Consider the following 15,696-nt stretch of genomic DNA (forward strand, 5'->3'; position numbering starts at 1 on the left):
TATCGTGCAAGTTGTCCAAGAGGCGGGCTCTTATTAAATACACGAATTATGAACAACTTTCTAGTTTCTTGTTGCAAACCTTTCACTTCAATATTTCAGGGACAGCAAATATCTAGATGACGGTCTTATGCAGTTTGATGTTAATACAACTAAGTTTGTCAGTTGTCTGGAGGAACGTGGTCGCATAACGAATGACTCCCATTAGTGTGTTACGCTGCAGGTAGAGGACTGCCACACGCACGCGCGCACCCACCCACGCACACACACCATGAAGTCTTTGGCTGGCAGAAGTTGTCTGGTTTCTGACACTGTGATAAAGTGGAATTAAAGTCAGAATGTGTATAATAAACCTCTACTAGATCAGAAGGTTCACTGCATTTTGTCATTGATGCACCAATCAAGTTAACAAGAAACAATTAAGTAAAATTTTGCTCAGACATTTGTTTTATTTACCTACAAATTTAATTTGTAAATTTCAATAAATTTCAAAATATATATACTGTATATATATACAGTATATATACACACATCACGGACTGTTTTCTTCACACACACATACAACCTGTAAATTTTATCTGCCATTATTTATCTATAATCCATTCCCTAACATCCTTGTATATTCTGTATAATCTGTGCATATAGCTCCCATATTTATATTTATACACAATATCTATATCTCTTGCTATAACCCCTTATAGTCCATACATACATAATCTTGTACATCTGTAAATAAATATTTATATCTCGTAGAGCACTTCTGGATAGATGCAAACTACATCTTACTTGTGACAGTGCAATGACAATAAAGTTGAATTCTATTCTATTCTATATATATATATTCTGTTAAATGAATCTTTATTGATTTTCATTTTACTCCATCTAGATTGATTTTGATCAAATTTGATGAAACTGGAAAATTTATTTTGCTTAAATTTATATTAGTTATTTTTTTAAAGTAATTCTATTTCATTACATATAATTTATTTCATTGTAATTTTATATCACTTACATTTATGTGGATTTATTTTATTTTATTTAAGTGTAATTTAATAAATAAAATATTTTTTCATTTACTTTTTAGTGCATACTAAACTATTTAAAATCGCTTAACATCAAATTAGATAAACTTGATTTCAAATTATTATACATGTAGAAAATCCTAGGCATGAGTAGAGACTGCGTTAGATTACTCCACTCTGTAAAATATATTTGTTCCGATTTTTACTCCGAATTGGGTTCTCTAGAATGCAGCATTACTCAGTCAGGTCATAGATTATAATAAAGTAACTTTTAGGTTCAGCCAAATATTTATTTATTTATTTATTTTCCAGTTATGTACAATGAAGTGACTTAATATGTCCCATAAAACAAACCGGTCGGATTTTCTTTCCAGACTTTCTAACCTTCCTCCCGTCTTTGACGTGTCAGCTGTTACTTTGTGTAAATTTGATCAGCACAGAGAAAACGTGACAGATCTGAGTGACATTTGCTTGTTTCCTGGGGAGCGTGTGATATTTCAACATATTTGAATCCAAAGTTTCGGGTGTTTTGCTTTCGTTTGCAGCGATCACAATAAAGACAGAATCCGCCTCGATGTTACAGTCAGAAGTTTCCTAAAGCTGTTCATGCTCCAGGACTTCACTTCTCTGTCGTTTTATTGGAGGAGTCGGTTTCTCACAGAGCCGAATGATCGGCTGCAGGAGGTCAGCTGACCTCCTGACCCCTCGGCCCCTCCTGTTCCTGCAGGGCTTTCCCCCCCCCCCTTTTCTTTCTTTTTTTTTCTTTCTGAACACATTCCCACTCTTTTCAACACTCCTCTTCGGACCCTCGGCTCTCAGGGCTTTCTCCACTCAAGTGGGACGTATTTTAATGGATCTTTGGAGCTCGACAAGAAAAACACCAAGCCCGCTTTTCATTTCCAGCGTCCCGTCACGTCGAGCGTGCAAGCGTGGTGCACGTGCACACGGGAAGGGATGCTGACATTTTTTTGTGTGTGTGTGGGGGGGGGGGAGGATACAAATCCAACCGAGCCGAGGTAGAGGTTGGCATATGGGGGGGCGCCGTGTGGTGCTGCAGCGTGTCCAGCAGTTGGTAGAGTTAATCCTGTCATTTGCGTGCGTAATATCAACACACGAGTTCACAAGTTGTCTGAATATAAACTCACATATCAGCTGTACACAGTGAGAGCGGCGCAGCAGGGAGGCACAGTGTGGCTGTTTATGTTGAAACGGTTCTGATAATTAAAGCTTCCACCTGCAGGTTCTGACGACAAGAAATACATGGTGGAGCTTTCATCAGCTTATATATATATATATATATATATATATATATGTGTGTGTGTGTGTGTGGGTGTGTGTGTGTGTGTGTGTGTGTGTGTGTGTGTGTGAGACAGACTAATTTGTTGCCTCATGTCACCATATTCTTCTTCTGTGCCATATCATTATTTCCAGCTTAAAGTTATTAACCGGTTGTTTGTTGCTTCACCAGCAAACGTTCACTTACAGTAAAGATAGATCTGGCTCGTCCAATGTGGATTTCCACAGCAAAGTTTCCCCCCCAAAAAAACACACTGAAGGAGGGGGGGTTGGGGAAGGAGGCCAACTCTGGTTTGTGTTGTATTTAGTTTGATGACATCACAAGAGGCGCACCAATCGAGAACGGTCAGCCGGTATTTGTTAAAACCTCTGAAGGAGTGATTTGACTGAAGTGAGTATTTGAATAAACAGAGCACAACAAATAAAAATAAGCAAACGCTGAAGTACTCTGACTCGTTGCCTTGTGTGATGTCATCATGCAGAGCCTCGTTTTCCAGAGCGCAGGCGCTGACGACGTCAAGGTAGCAAAACGAACCAGAAACGACGGCGGCATGTTGCTCCGCAGGTGACAAACTGCATGTGAAGTAAGTTTAAGTGATTGCATCAAAGCGTCTGGGGAGGCAGCTTTAAAACTGTCTGGATATGCTGCTGGTGTGTGTTATCGCTCATTCCTGACTGTTCTGTATCCCCTGACCCGTTGTGAGCCTCTCTGCCGGGATGATCCGAAATAGCTGCACAGAGAGAGAGGGAGGAAAAGGTCATGTTGTTTTTGTCTCCAGTCCACTACTGACTTCATCACGTTTGCTCCTGTCGTCACCGAGGCCAAATTGTTGCTTGTTGCAGCTGATGTTTACAATGTGGAAAGGAAAGCTGTCTGAAGCGTTTGTGCCATCACACAGCCAGAACGCACAGACATCTACTGCTGGTGTTGGATAGTTTAGGAGGTGTTGGGGTTGGTGGGGTTGGGTTCCTGATGAGGCCCTATGTTGGAAATTCTGACCATTAAACATCTATCAGACGGTATCTGGTGCAGGCAGGATGGCCGCCCTCCACCGAGGGCCTCCTGGGGGAGACCACTCTCGATTTGGACCTCATTTTAAACCAACGTGTTTCCCCTTGATTCTAAATTGTGTGTGTATGTTTTTTTCTTTTTTTAAATGTGCTCCTTTACATTTGAAAAACGTTTGCTTAGATCAGCTGGTCTTAGTAAACTGTGAGGTAACAGTCAGCCGGTGGATCGCCTGGGAAGAGGTGATGACGAAGCGAAGCGAGGTCAGAGACAACCGATCCGAGTTTATTACGTCATTAACCGGCAGAATAAATCTGCAACAATAAAACATAAGCTACAGGAGCTCACCTGCTAACGAACAGCCTGGAGTTGATCTGAAATTGATGATTCCTTGAATCGTCATGATTCAAAACACAATTGTTATTATTATTATTAGTTGTTTTTCTTTAATCTTTGCACATAACCAAGTCTGTTAAGTTGATTTGACCAGCCTGTACCTGGTTCCCGCTGGAGAAAAAATGGCCACCCACTCTGACGGATGAGCAGCTTCTGACAGAGTTGCATTTAAATTCTGAACCCCTCCAGCCTGTTTTTCTTTAAAAAACACTTCCATGTGTTAGTTTTCAAATTTCTCACTTCCTCACTTCCAGCTGAAGGTTTCTGCAAGATGAATTCCGCGCAAAAACACAGGTAGCTTTGGTCTAGCTTTCCCTGAAAATATCGTAACACACTTGAAACAAGAAAAAAACTGACATACAAGTAGCTTTTCAGTAAGACATCAAAACAACGTATTTTACTTTCTCTTATTACAAGAGATTTTTTGCCTGTCACAAGTACCTTTTCATTAATAGGAATTATAATTTCAATCATAATCATTTCAAAAATTGTGGAAATGAAATCCTTAAAAAAAAAAAAAGCAGTATTACAGCAGAATATATTCAAAATAACGCTGGTTAGCTGAATTATGCCTTCTGTGATGTCATCCGCCTTCCTGTTTTTAAGAACGGTGATTTTTGTCTTGACCAAGCGAACGTGTTACATCAAAACAGCAAAACAAATGGAAAAACTAACTGTGTCCGTGGCACGCCGTTCTGTGGGTGGCAGGCCACATCCAAAGTGAAGTACAGAGCAGTCCGGCTGGTAGCTTTAAAACAACCACACCAACAATAGCAGAGGAGGGAAGAAACTGCCCGGTGTCTGGCTGGGGTATAAGGCTGGGAGGCGGCCACCGACCCGCCTCGCTCTGGCACTGGAGAGGGAAGGAAGGCAGCAAAGAAGTGGAGAGAGAGAGAGAGGAGGGAAAAGGAGGAAGAAGTGAAATAAGGAAGCAAGGGAGGGGAAGGTGGAAAGTGTCAGTCAGGAACGCTTCATTGCTTGAGGACAATCCGCGTGCAGGATCAGTCTGTTTCAAGAGCAATCAGTCAATCCGCATTAATTACCCCCCCCCACCCCTTCTCCACCCTTCCTCCTCCTCCCCCCACTGGCACACGGACGAGAAGGAGGCTGAGGGGGTGGGGTGGGGGAGGTGGAGGGGGTGTCGTGTTATGCTTTCTCTCTCATCCACACACCCATCCCCCACCTTTTTTTTCCTGCTTCTTTTAGGTGAAAAGGAACCAATAAAAATCAAGCAACAAAAGCCTTTTTCTTGTCACTAAATAAATTAAATGCAGATTTCTGTTTTAAGTGGCAGTCCCCCCCCCCCCCCCCCCCCCACCCCTACTCCGTCCCCTCTCCACCCTTCCCCTTTCTCTCCACCCTTCCCCTTTCTCTCCACCCTTCCCCTTTCTCTCCACCCTTCCTCTTTTGTGAGCTGCGGAACAGGATTCTTTATTGTCCCCCCGGTCATTAGTGCTGTGGACAACACTGTTATAGGGGGAGAGAACTGGGAAAGCGAGTCATTTTATAATAAATGTGGTCCACGTTTCACTGGTGTGGGCTGATGGGTCAGGCAGGATTTCCCCAACAGTGGCTCCTGCTGGATTTATTCTATATTTTTTCTTTTTTTATTACTTGTTTTTTTGTTAACATAAAAATACATATTGTTTTTAAACCATATATGATTTTTTTCAAGAAAAAAAAAAGAAGCTAAACCTGCAACTGTTGGGAAGTTGCATCAATGAGTGTAGAGACTGAACAAATTCAGCCCCGTTTAAACAGAGACGCGTTTGTGTCACTGAAAATGATGTGGAAAAAATGGAACTAGAATTACAGTGTGTCAATGCTCTGCTTACCTTTTAAAACATTGCCTTTGCACACCGTGGAAGGTTTTGCAAACAGGATGTGTGTGTGTGTGTGGGGGGGGGGGGGGGTGATGGCAGAAAAGAAGCTTGGACATGCAGGCCGCTACAACAGCATAGCAAATATCCTCTAGCTTTGTCCTTATTTGATTTTAATAGTATCAATTAACTCTCCGTGCATTCACTTTTATAAGCTGTAGATGAGCTGCGGAGCCCAGCTTGTGCTCGGGGGCCGGGGGGGGTCCAGGGGGCCGGGGGGGGCCGCAGCGCTGCAGAGAGCCTGTATTTTAATGTAAATGGACGTAAGCTGGAACAGGCCGGGTGTGTGCTTTATGAGGTGCATGCTCCGAGTTGTCAGTTCTGGACAAGTTCAGCTAAAAAAGGCAGGCAGGCGGCGGGATCTGCTGTAACACTGCGCCGTTAAAACAAACCGGTGGAAGGAAAAATAAACCGGTGAGAGAATTAGCAAAACATTTTTATTTGGGTAGAAAGTGTTGTTGTTGTTGTTGTTGTTGTTGTTGTTGTTGTGGCTTCACAGATAAATTGCAGAAATAAAATTCCAAAATTCACTATTTTTTTTTATTTTTAAAGAAAATGTTATTTTGTCCTATTTAAATTCTGAGATAAATAAATCAACCAGCTTCTAACTATACTGTTTGTTGACACAGTAAAACTTGGTAAATTTACTATGGTGGAGTGTAAAATCTAATGTATGAACTCAGCATTCAGTTTGCACAGTTCGGTTATCTTGGTGCATTAAACTGCACCAGATTTTACCTGGTGACGAAATTCATATAAAGTTTGACTTCCGCGTTAGTGCTGCTGCTAATAGTTTTAGCTTGATGAGGACCTGAATTATTGCTCCGGCTCTGTTTGTGACAGTTCATAACTTTTATTACGTTGAAACTAACATGTAGAAACGCATCAGCCTGACTGTGCTGCAAACCGCCAACTGAAAAATATCTATAGTTAAATCCAGAATTTTGTTTTTGAGGAAAGCTAACGAGATAGAGTGTAAACATTTTTAAAATATATATTTTAAATAAATATGTATAATTAAAACTTAATTAAGTATTTGTGCTCAAATTTATCACCCACCCAAACTTCTTCTGGGCTTCTAACTTTTTCTGCAATGCAGCTACATTGTTAGAAATACACATAAAATCAAACACACCAGAGCTCTAGTCAACAACTTTAGGCTATTAAGCTACAGTTGGGGGAAAACAAGTCATTGTAGCTATCACTAAAGTTCAGGTCGTGAGCCGTTTATCATTTAGTTTATTATTCCAACTCACCGACTATTTAAGCTCCCGTGTGGCCTAAACTCGGATATTTCCACTTATTGAATCACCGGCAATAATAAAAAAGAAGAAGAAGAAGAAGAGAGAGAGAGAGAGAGAGAGAGAGAGAGAGAAACAAAGGACAAAAAAAGAGATTTTATTTTCGTCGCGAGCGCACGTGAGCGTTAGGACGCGGATCTAAATTTCTGTATTTTCGGCATTGAAGAGAGAAATCTTACTATTTTCCACGCTGTCTCCCTTTACCGACAACAACAACAACAACAACAAAATGCTTTTCTTCCCTCTATTTATTGGAGGGGGTGGGGAAAAAAATCCCCTCAATTCTCGGCAGAGCCGCCGCTGCTTTCCTGTTTTTTCCTCCGCTCTCTGGAGTTGTTTCTGCTGTGTTGAGCGGATCTAGCCTCCACGTTTAATACAACGTGTAATTTCCCCCCTTTTTCTGCCGTCTTCCCTTTGATTTAGTCACTCTTGACTCTCCTTTTGCTCTGGGGCCAACGGGGTTCGCCGTGCGGAGGGAGGTGGAGGGCGCCTTGAAACCGCCCCTCCTTATCTCCTTTCATCGTTCGGCTCTGGGGGCGCCTTGAAACCGCGGGGGCAGTAATTGCTTTTTTCAGGCAGCCCAGTGCGGACTGGCCAACAGCCAATCAGAGCCTTGTTTACACTCGTTGATTGACATCGTGCTGGCAACTCGCCAGCCAATGAGGAGTCTCGCTGGGCCGAACAGCCCCGGAGTTTTAACCCTTTGCCTGGACGGATATAAACAAAAAAAGCTGCACGGGAATATTAGCCCGTAGCAGCTCATATATTTCGACATGGAAGCGCGCGCACACAAGCCCATATCCTTCCACTTTTAATTGGCTAAATTAGTGAACCATGCGCTGGGCTAACCCGGAGGACAGTAACGCTTTCAAATTATGCACTGATTCAATTTGTCCTGTGTGACTGTGTGTGTGTGTGTGTGTTTGTGTGTGTGAAAGAGAGCGAGAGAGAGAGGAGGAGTGGGGGAAGCAAGAGACAGGTAAATATATGGAATTTAAATGTACAGTCGTCTATTTCTTTGGCCTTCTGCGTGTAACATATAAACGTCCCCAACATGTGGCTTCATTAAGCCACATGTTTTGTTTGGAATTCAGATTTTGCGGTGCCTCCAAAAAGTTTTCAGAGGAGAGAGGGCAAAGCGAAATTGAAAGCTGCAACAGAATTCCAGATGAAATTAATTAAAAGTATCTCACAGTGAAAGAAAACAGAATGACACAAACATACATAACTGTAAATAAACGCATGTAACTTTAAAAAAAAAAAAAAGTAAACATGTTATACATTGAATCTAGATTTCTCCTCTGTTAACTTCCCTTTTAGAAAATAATTAAAAAATATGACATAAAAGGCCTGAAAGCAGCAAACTGAGTTGATCATTTATATTTAAAAAAAAACACCACATGTTTCAACTTTAATACACTTAAATTGCATCATTTGCTCCAAATGCCCACGTGATTGTAGTCCCAAGCTTACATGCATCGCAGGTCATAAAATAGCCTTATTTCATAATAATAAGGCTGCACTGAAGAAAACGTCCGGCCAATACGCTGATAAAACAAACCGGCCAAATATAAACACTAAAATTGATGAAAACACTTGCATACACTTTCTTAGGGTTAATCTCAATCAGCGGTTATGGTTAGAAATGATGTCAGATTAAAGGCTTTATTTTGATAAATCAGTTAAATTCCGTCCAGTTTTTAAAATGTACTCATTCAAATGGAAATAATTAAATAAATGTTAACATATTTCGCATGTTTAATTTTTTTATGACTTGGTTGGGGATTATAATATAAAATTCGGTTGGGATAATTAGGAACTTTGGAAATATTTTTCTAATGAGCTTCCATGAAAACCGTTTCCCTGACAACAAGATCTTGGATGGCAAATGGGATACCTACCAGTGGTTTCGGACATCGTAGGAGGAAATGGCGTCCATTGCGGGTTAAGTGAGTTCTGGTTGCAAGTTGTTTGTTTCAGTACAATTAACAATGTAAGCCTGTAATAATGTCTATTCATTGTACATGTTTTAGCTAACATGTGTTACAGTTTACTATGCCTGCTCCGGGTTTACTGCTCTACAACCTCAAATTTCCAACACAATTGTGAATTCCTGCATTAGGTGACATTCCTGTTGTACTTTTACTTGAAAAGTCAGAATATTCAACTTTTAATGACAAAAAGAAAGCGCCAAGAGTTAACGTGACGTTACCATTAGCACAAAACTAGCTAAACTTTCAACTGTTAAGCTTTCCAAGCCACACGACGCTGCAACACCATGAATGAAATTAAAAACTAACTGAGCCACAGTTATTGGTTAAATTATTAGCAATATGTTTGCTTTTTAGGATTTATTACCAAGGTGAAGTGACCCATGTAAGCACTTAGCTGTTTTTAAAGTAATATAGGCCTAAATCATTTATTGGTCATATCTAATGCCGCCCAAACGTCACGTTCATGTTACACCACGTGACTCTTGTCCTGTACAATTATTCACAAGTTCAGACACCGTAGATAATCCACCAAAAACATTAACGTAGAATTCATGTTCACACAACAACTTCAACAGAAGCTTTCATCTCAATCTGCGATCGTTGTCGACCCAAGCCATGCAGCAGCTAGCAGTAGCTAGCAGCAGCTAGCAGCAGCTAGCAGCAGCTAGCAGCAGCTAGCAGCAAATGTTTGTCAAGAGTTCAGTTGGTGTTGGCGTCACATGTTGAGTTGAAAAAGCAGCCATGGAATGAACAGTCTGTTTCTGCTCCTGATATTACGCCCTTCAGAGTAAATGTCTAATTTCCCTTCATTTTTACTGCTCATTTACGGAAAATATGACTGAATAATTTAGAAAGATAATTTTGTTTTTCATAAAATTGAATGTCTCTCGTTGGGGAAAAAAGGTAAAAGCTTGTAATTAAAACAAATCCCATTTTTCACCGAGACCCAATTGATAAACTGAAGCTAAAAGCCGCGTGACCGCCAGTGTCAGCAAATCAAAATGAAAACTAAATATTGCGCTTGTTGTGATGTAATATGTACAAAGTTTTGGACTCGCACACTGTGAGGACTGCGCATAAACACACACAAATGACTGTGACCTATTCAAATTTAGATCGTTTTAACGACCCATTAAAATATCCTACAAAATCCCCCCTTTACGGGCAGAGCACACATATTGTGTTTAATCAGGGAACTCGCGTGCAGCGGGGGGTTCAAATCAAACGTAAAGATTTCCCCAAAGGAGCATCGGTGGAAATAAAACGATCACATCACCGCCGACACGCCACAAAAATAACGACCCGGGCCCAATCAGAACCCACTCGGAGCTCCGCTGCAGCGGGGTCCCGCGGAATGAGAGCCGGATGCTGTTTGTCGCAGGCTCGCGTCACGCCGGCTCCTCTCCGCTCTGTGTGTGAGAGGCAGCGCCGAGCGGTGCCGCTTGTCTCCTCGCATTTGCTCCAGCACGCAGCGCGCCGAGGGTTGCAAATCAAACGCCCGCCGTTTCGCTCCGCGGCTCCGGAGTCTCCCTCATTGGCTCCCGGCAGCAGCCAATAGCAGCCTGTGTTTACCGTCGGAAAGGAGGGTAGCGGCGGCGGTGGTGGTAGTAGTGTTCGCCTGTGTGTGTGTGTGTGTGCGTGTGTGTATGAGAGAGGGACTGTGTGTGTGCGTGTGCGTAAAGGGTTGCGGGGGAGGAGTGGGAGCGCCTCACGGGCACGCTTTCACATTGTCGTCCTCAAACCAATAGGCCTGCGCGTCCACTCCTCCCCGCGCACACACCCCTTCAGCCTCCTCCACCCTCCTCCTCCTCCTCCTCCACCCTCCTCCTCCTCCTCCTCCTCCTCCTCCTCCTCCCGGCGTGTCTGAGTCTCCGGCTGCATGAACGAGCCCCGATTCACTACAAGCCTGAACTTCTATGATGCGTCTCTCCCATACCTCAGCTGAGCGCACACACCAGCGCAGTCTACAGCGGCGGCAGCGTTAGGATGTAATCAATCCCACATGTTTCATCTGGGCGACTCGGGGATTTTCACTTTGAATATTTTTCTACTTTTTTTTTCTTTCTTTCTTTCCTCCTTTCATTTTTAGCCCTCATCGCCGAGCAACGGATCTAAGTTAGCAGTAAGTCGTCAAGTGATTTCATTACACTTTCTGTTGTACGTGCGGCGAATATCGCGTTTAGTTCGCTTCTTCCGCGGAGAGCGGACTGTTACCTTAAATTAGCCGTCTTTAAAATTAGGCTTCACCTTTCTAAGGAAGGCTGAGGGGGAAATGACGCCTTTACAGTAAAACAGAACTGGAGACTGGAAGATGCGGGCTGGTGGGGAGAAGCGGGATAAAAAACTGTCGACAGTCTTTATTCCGATTCATCCAAACGACAGACAGCAATATTTTTAAAGCGTTCATCCCGCAAATTAACCACCATCTTCTGACCAGTGTGCGGCAGCAGCACTTAGCTGTGTGTGTGTGTGTGTGTGTCACTTTTTGTTTTGATCTCTCCTCAAAGCACAAATTACCTGCAGTTTCTTTAAATCATTTATAGCCCACCACGCCAGAGCAGCTTGAATTTAAAATGTAAATTCAGTGTTTTCGTATAGCTTCCTGTGATGTGTGTGTGAGTGAGGGTATGCGTGTGTGTGTGTGTTTGCGCGCGTGTGTGTGTGTGAAGACTGCAGTGCTGCCTCGGCTCTAAGCGCTGAGGAAAACGCCGGGCTGTCCTCGGCTGCAGCCCGGCTTCGCCTCTCCCCGCTCCGGACTGGCCTCTTGCTTTTCTCACCCTGTGCGTCACTTCTGCTTTTGAACTTTATTTTATTTAAAAATTATCAAATGCAGCGGGATACTCTCACCACGCCACACATACACACATGCACCACACACATGCACCCCCCTCCCCTCCCCTACACACACACACATCTCAGAAAACCCGAGCTAATTTAATAATTAAAAGCTTTTTTAAAAAATGTATTTATTTTAATTTTTGTGTGTGCAAAGGTCAATATATTTATGGTTTAATGTATTCTTGTTTAAAAAAATAAATAAATAAAAAGAGCACAAAAGACGCTTTCTGTTCTTTTTGCCCGAAACCGCCACTGCACGAGATCTGTCAGCCGCAATCCTTTGCAGATTTTCTGTCTTTTGTGCAAAGTTCATGTAATGTCGCCTTGACCAGCGGTGGGTTACTTTAGTCTGGCGATAGTTTGACCTCTTCCCCGTCTCTTTGTGTGTCTGATGGTAGGAAGTCCTGAAGCCTCTCCACGTTGGCTGGCTTTAAAACGCGCGCCGCAACAGCTCCAAAGCGATCTCTCTTTCTTTCTTGTTTTCTTTTTTTTTAAATCTTGCTCGTACGGTTCCTGTTTGTGTGGATTTAGAGTCGGAGATTGTTGTTGGACGCGGGGGCCCTGAGTGGCTTCTCTGTTGACGTGGAATGTAAACACCCTGAGACGTGTGTTTATGGGCCGAAAATGTAAAAAACCTATAGACAAACGTCAGAGAGGAGAGTGGTGTGTGATTGATGCCCCCGCGGAGAAGGGCCATTGTTTCTCACAGCCTTAGGGCCCCGGAGAAAGAGTGAGGAGCCCATTTTGCCTGCGTTCATCTCCACCACCACCACCCCTCCACCCCACACACACACTTTTTTTTTTTACCCTTTTATTTCTCCCAGCGCTGCCGACCAAGATATGCACCGCAGAGATAACGCCAGGCTCTCAAACAAAAAGGAAATTTAATAATTTAAGTGCGCTCTGAATTCGGGAAAAGACGCTCGGATGTATATTTATACGTTATACGTCAAGGGTTTTACGCACAAGGCGCGCACATTCATGAAAGCTGGATCTGTTAGCTCCAGCTATGAACTGTGGTCAATTTTCCTCTTTAAATAAATAAATAAGTTAGTAAAAGTTAATGTGTGTTTGTGAAAAACGGTGTGTGCGGGGGTGTGGGGGTGCGTGTGTGTGTGTGTGAGGCTCATGGAACTTCATAAAACCAGTACTGGTCCACCAGAGCATTTGGTATTTTCTTTGTTCCCTTTTATCGTCGGTTCCTGTGAGGTAGAGGTGCGATCAGCATCTACAAAGTGTTAGATGGACGTGCCATGCATTGGAAGAGCTAATAGATGGAGGTGCGCTGCGTGGGGACTCAGGCTGCCTCTGTTCCTGTGGTCGCATCTCAGAGAGCCTCACTTAAGTAAAGGGTCTGTACGAGGGACAGAGACAGGAGCAAATATATATATATATATATATAGCTGTTCTCATCTCAATATGGTAATCTTTTTCTTTAACATGACATGACTTCATATCGCCTGACTCAATCTAACATGCAAAAATGCCTCAAACTCAGTTTACATATAACCGCGGTTCTGAGAGCGACAATCCGTTTTGCGTGCAAACACAAAATCCAGAGGATTGCAGATTGTTTTGTTGGTTTATTTTTTTTTCTTGCTGTTTTTGCGCAAGATTCGGTCCAGTCCTTGTTGAGTCTGCGTGGACGAAGCATTTCCAAGATGCCAAATCGACTAAAAGCCTCGTCCAACCCCAACCAGGACTGTCTGCTGCTGCTGCTGCTGCTGTGTGTGAATGAGTTGTTTGGTGCCTGGGCCAAACGTGCCGTTTTCTCTCCACTCTTTGCGCTCCTGTCTGTTTATTTGCCTTTTGTTCTGTCATATGAGTGGAAGAATAGTAGTGGGTTTGTGTGTGTGTGTGTGTGTGTGTGTGTGTGTGCGCGTGTGTGTGTGTGTGTATGTGCCTGTGCATGTTGTGCAGTGTAAAGCCAAGCGAGTCTGTTTCCATACGCACTATTTACCTTCATGAAACAGTCCCGTTCAGACAGTCAGGTTAGAATATAATGCTGCTGTTTTAAAGATGTTTTTCCCCGTTAATGAATAATGCTTGTTTGTGTAAACTTCAACAGCGGCTGTCTCTCTGCCTTTCCTCCAGCGAAACATCACCGCCTGGCTCTGACTTGTCCCTTCTCTCTTTTACTCTCTCTCTCTCTCTCTCTCTTTCTCTCTCTCTTTCCGCAGGACATGTCGGGGACTCCGTTTCTGCCGTGCACTGCGCTCCACACAGCGAAGGGAGCGCGAAGTTCATAAAAAGGGATTACTATTATATTTTCTTTTTTTCTTTTGGGGCTCTGAGTGCCTGAAACCTTCAGTGCCTCTGGATTTTTTTTTATTTTTATTTTTAATCTTTTAAAAGATTTTTTCACTTTGGATTTTGTGGGGATTTATTCGCTTCTCATCGGGATGGAAAGCCGCGATTTCGCCCCGCCGCACCACCTCCTGACAGAGCGGAGCGCCCTGGTGCACAGCGCCGCGTCTCGGATAGCGCCGGGCGGCCACAGCTCCGTGCAGCACCCGGCGCACTTCCAGCCCGCGAAATACTACGCATCCCACCTACCCATGGGTCCGCACTCAGGTCGGTGTTTCTAAACTCGCTTGTTTTTTTTTGGGCGGGGAGGGGGGGGGGGGGGGGGGTTGTTTCTATTTTATTTATTTTTTATTTTTTGCTGTGTGAAAGTTTTGATTCAATAGTTTTCTCAGCGCTTGCTGTTGCGTAGCTTTAATGCGGTCTTAAAAACGACTTTGAACTAGAATTTAGAAGGGAAATCTGCGATTTTTGTGTGGTAATCAAATGGAGAGAAAGGGAAGATTATTTGTCGGCCGCAGCTCCGCATCAAACGCAGAAAGCTGCCCGTTTTTACACCAGACCCAGCTTAACATTTACGACGTAAATTGGTGTTTTATTTACTTTGTATTTCAATCTCAGAAGAATACAAATTTTACAAAAAAAATCAAGAATGATTTAGTTTTATGCAATAATAGATGAATTAAACAACAGCAGCTCTTGTCATACATTTATACAAGACTCATCAATTGATAATATAAACCAAAGACCCCATTCGGCTCATTTAATATAAAAACAACAATTTGTTATAAAGTTACATTTCGTCGCTCTGAGGTGAAGGTTCGGGTCACATGCTGGTGTGTACCGGTCCCGAACGTAGAGGAGTGCGTGGGGGTGAAGAGGAGTTGTGGCTAATACTAGAAAATCCCGTCTCTGTATTGAGCGGGGATGTGACGGGGTGCGAATGGGTTTACAGTGCATGCATTAGATTTAACAAGTAGCTTTGGTATCCTGCTTCAATAAAGGAGGAGTGTGTGTGTGTCTGTGTGTGTAGGTGTGTGTGCGTGCGCAGGCGCGCGTGTGTGTACGGAGGGGGGGAAAGGGGGGGATTATTGCTGAAATCTTTAATTGCATATAGAAAGACTTTGGAGTGACCGGATGAATGGGATCCAGTTCAGACAGAACAATCCGCGGATTGTTATTTTGAAGCGGACCTGGTTCTTTAAGAGACACTGGTACCGAGAGTCCGGTGTGTCTGGTGTGTGTAGGACCCACACCGCCTCTGTCTTCACGTAAAACTAACTGTCCTTTACACAGCAGCCATCAGACCTATATATATATATATACTGTATATGATGTATCTAACGACCTAGGCACATGATCGAGTGATTTGAATTATATATACCTAGAGGCTTCATTCAAAAAAATGTGCAGTCATCTTCACATCATTTTATATTTCATATTTTGTATAATATACAAAATATGAACTACCTCACAATATACCGTTCAACAAACGGTATATTTGTTTGTTTTTTTTTATATTAAAAAATAAGAAAACAGCTGGGATTTAAAAAAATGTATGTCTATATGCTGAGACAAATATATATATATATATATATATATATATATATATATATATATATATATATATTCCACCTTCTATTGATGCATTTTCTAATC

At 42.8% G+C, this 15,696-nt stretch overlaps 1 protein-coding gene across 2 annotated transcripts in view; it reads left to right on the top strand.

Annotated features, from left to right (window-relative positions):
- Positions 1 to 15,696, top strand: part of bahcc1b (BAH domain and coiled-coil containing 1b) — an 81,760-nt gene that overhangs the window by 207 nt on the left and 65,857 nt on the right. Inside the window, exons 1-2 of one of the 2 annotated variants that reach the window (XM_028026830.1) lie at positions 10,781 to 11,017; positions 13,914 to 14,307. In XM_028026830.1, coding sequence (XP_027882631.1) covers positions 14,136 to 14,307 — 172 coding nt within the window. In that variant the 5' untranslated portion in view covers positions 10,781 to 11,017; positions 13,914 to 14,135. Of the gene's footprint in view, positions 1 to 10,780; positions 11,018 to 13,913; positions 14,308 to 15,696 lie in introns of those variants that run through there. The other variant, XM_028026829.1, reaches the window with a different exon arrangement.

The sequence above is a fragment of the Xiphophorus couchianus genome, chromosome 9 (assembly GCF_001444195.1).
Source record: "Xiphophorus couchianus chromosome 9, X_couchianus-1.0, whole genome shotgun sequence".
In the NCBI taxonomy this organism is placed as follows: Eukaryota; Metazoa; Chordata; class Actinopteri; order Cyprinodontiformes; family Poeciliidae; genus Xiphophorus; species Xiphophorus couchianus.